Below are 1,893 nucleotides of genomic sequence, written 5' to 3'. Positions count from 1 at the left end.
TACTGTCTTAGTCCATTTTGTGTTGCTACAACAGAACACCCAGGGACTGGGTGAATGAAAAAGAATTTATTTCTCACAGTTCTGAAGGCTAACAAGTCCCGCAGTGAGGGGCTGCGTCTCACGAAGGCCTTCTTGTCACAGCACAGCAGAAGGTATCGCACGGCAAGATGGAGCAAGTGTGTTCACCGGAGCCTGTCTTACCCTTATCAGGCCATCATGCGAGACACTGTCTCACGATCTCTTCTACTCCTGATTCTCTCCCAAAGGCCCCACCTCCAGATACTGCCAGCATAAGGATCTGGGGACTGTTCCAACACATGAACTTTGGGGGGACACATTCACACCACAACCCATGATGTCATGCTGCGGAGAAGCAAAGGCAAGCTTACTTACTCCGAACGACTTCCTGACACAGCCAGCTGAGCAAAATTCTTCACTTTCTCTCGAACCACTTGTATTCCACGTTCATCCGATGCATTTAACTCAAGAACTCTTGATCGAAACAGTTCAGGCCTATTTAAAAATGAAGCAAATAGGAAACATAAAGCACACAGGTAACCCAGGCCTAACTCATATTTTAAGATTTGTACACTTTAGCGCAGTTTAAAAGCCACCTAGCAAACACAGATATAGAGCATACAATAATGTCTGTATTTTCTTTTGCAAAGCCACGCAATTAACGTTTTGGTTCTTTCCCATGCATTAGAAAATGTAGATTTTTATACAGCATATAAAATTTTTTTAGCATATAAAATTTTTAGATGATTTCTCACTTATTTTCTATCATTAATATCTTGCAGTGTCCAATGTAAAGGCCATTGTAATGGCTATATGAGTTTTCTTAATTTACTTAACATTCTTCAAATGTTAGACATCTAGTTTTAAATATGCTACAATTTAGCACATTTTGAACTACTTCCATAGAGTTGACTGCTATAGGGGAAATTACTAGATTAAACATGAGTTGTTATTTTTTTTTTTTTTGCAGTGCAGGGGGATCAAACCAAGGGCTTTGTTCATGGCAGGCAAGAGCGGTACCACTAAGCTCCATCCCCCAACAGGGACAGTTTTTAAAGTGAGGTTTTTTTTTTTAGTTAAATTACCAAAAGTAGTATAAATTCACTGTAGGGAAATCTGAGAAGTCGAAAGAAAGTAAAAATACCCAGTATGTCCGGTCAAACCAGTTTTGAAACCTCCCTTTTGAAACCTCCCCACGCGTACACACACCACACACAAGTAGAAGGTGGGAATGGGGTACGCAGTGCGACACTGCATGTTTAGTGTCGAGTTTAACATATAGCGCACACACACAAAAGACCCTCTAAGGCACGAGAGTAACGATTTAGTCTTGCACTTATTCTTCCTAATTAGTATCATATTTTTTTTGTCTTTTTGAGACAGGGTCTCGCTATGCGGTTCAGGCTGGCCTTGAGCTCTCAATTTCATAGCCCAGGCTGATCTCGAACTCTCAACGATCCTCCAGCCTCAGCCTCCCCAGTGCTGGGATTACAGAAGTGCGCCACCACACCCAGCCTGGTTTGTGATTTTTTTAAAAAAAATGTGTACGTGTTTGGAGTACATGATGTTTACATTCACTCCAGGGAGTGGGTGCATGTACTGAACATATCCTGCGTTTTATTCCTCTTCCCCTCCCACCACCTCCTTCCTTCTGTCTCCAGAGCCCCTTTCCCTATGTTCACTCATTACAGTGACCCCTCACCTATGGCGGGAGTTGCGTTCCGGAGACTCCTGCAGTAGGTGAAAATCCATGAAGTAGCGGCGTTATATTTATTATTTATATATATTTTAAGGCTTTATAAACCCTTCCCACACTCCTATAAACTTTCCCACTCACTTATTAACCTTTCCCACATTCTTATAAACACTTCATAT

The 1,893-nt window shown here is 41.7% G+C and overlaps 1 protein-coding gene across 1 annotated transcript in view; it reads right to left on the bottom strand.

Moving 5' to 3' along the window:
* Positions 1-1,893, bottom strand: part of Rfc4 (replication factor C (activator 1) 4, 37kDa) — a 19,297-nt gene that overhangs the window by 4,478 nt on the left and 12,926 nt on the right. Inside the window, exon 5 of the mRNA XM_005383263.2 lies at positions 394-513. Within this exon, the coding sequence (XP_005383320.1) occupies positions 394-513 (120 nt within the window). The remainder of the gene's footprint in view (positions 1-393; positions 514-1,893) is intronic.

Source organism: Chinchilla lanigera, unplaced genomic scaffold (genome assembly GCF_000276665.1).
Source record: "Chinchilla lanigera isolate Chin_1 unplaced genomic scaffold, ChiLan1.0 scaffold00019, whole genome shotgun sequence".
Lineage (NCBI taxonomy): Eukaryota > Metazoa > Chordata > Mammalia > Rodentia > Chinchillidae > Chinchilla > Chinchilla lanigera.
The sequence above is the reverse complement of the archived record's forward strand: the minus strand, read 5'-3'. Positions and strand labels throughout refer to the sequence as shown.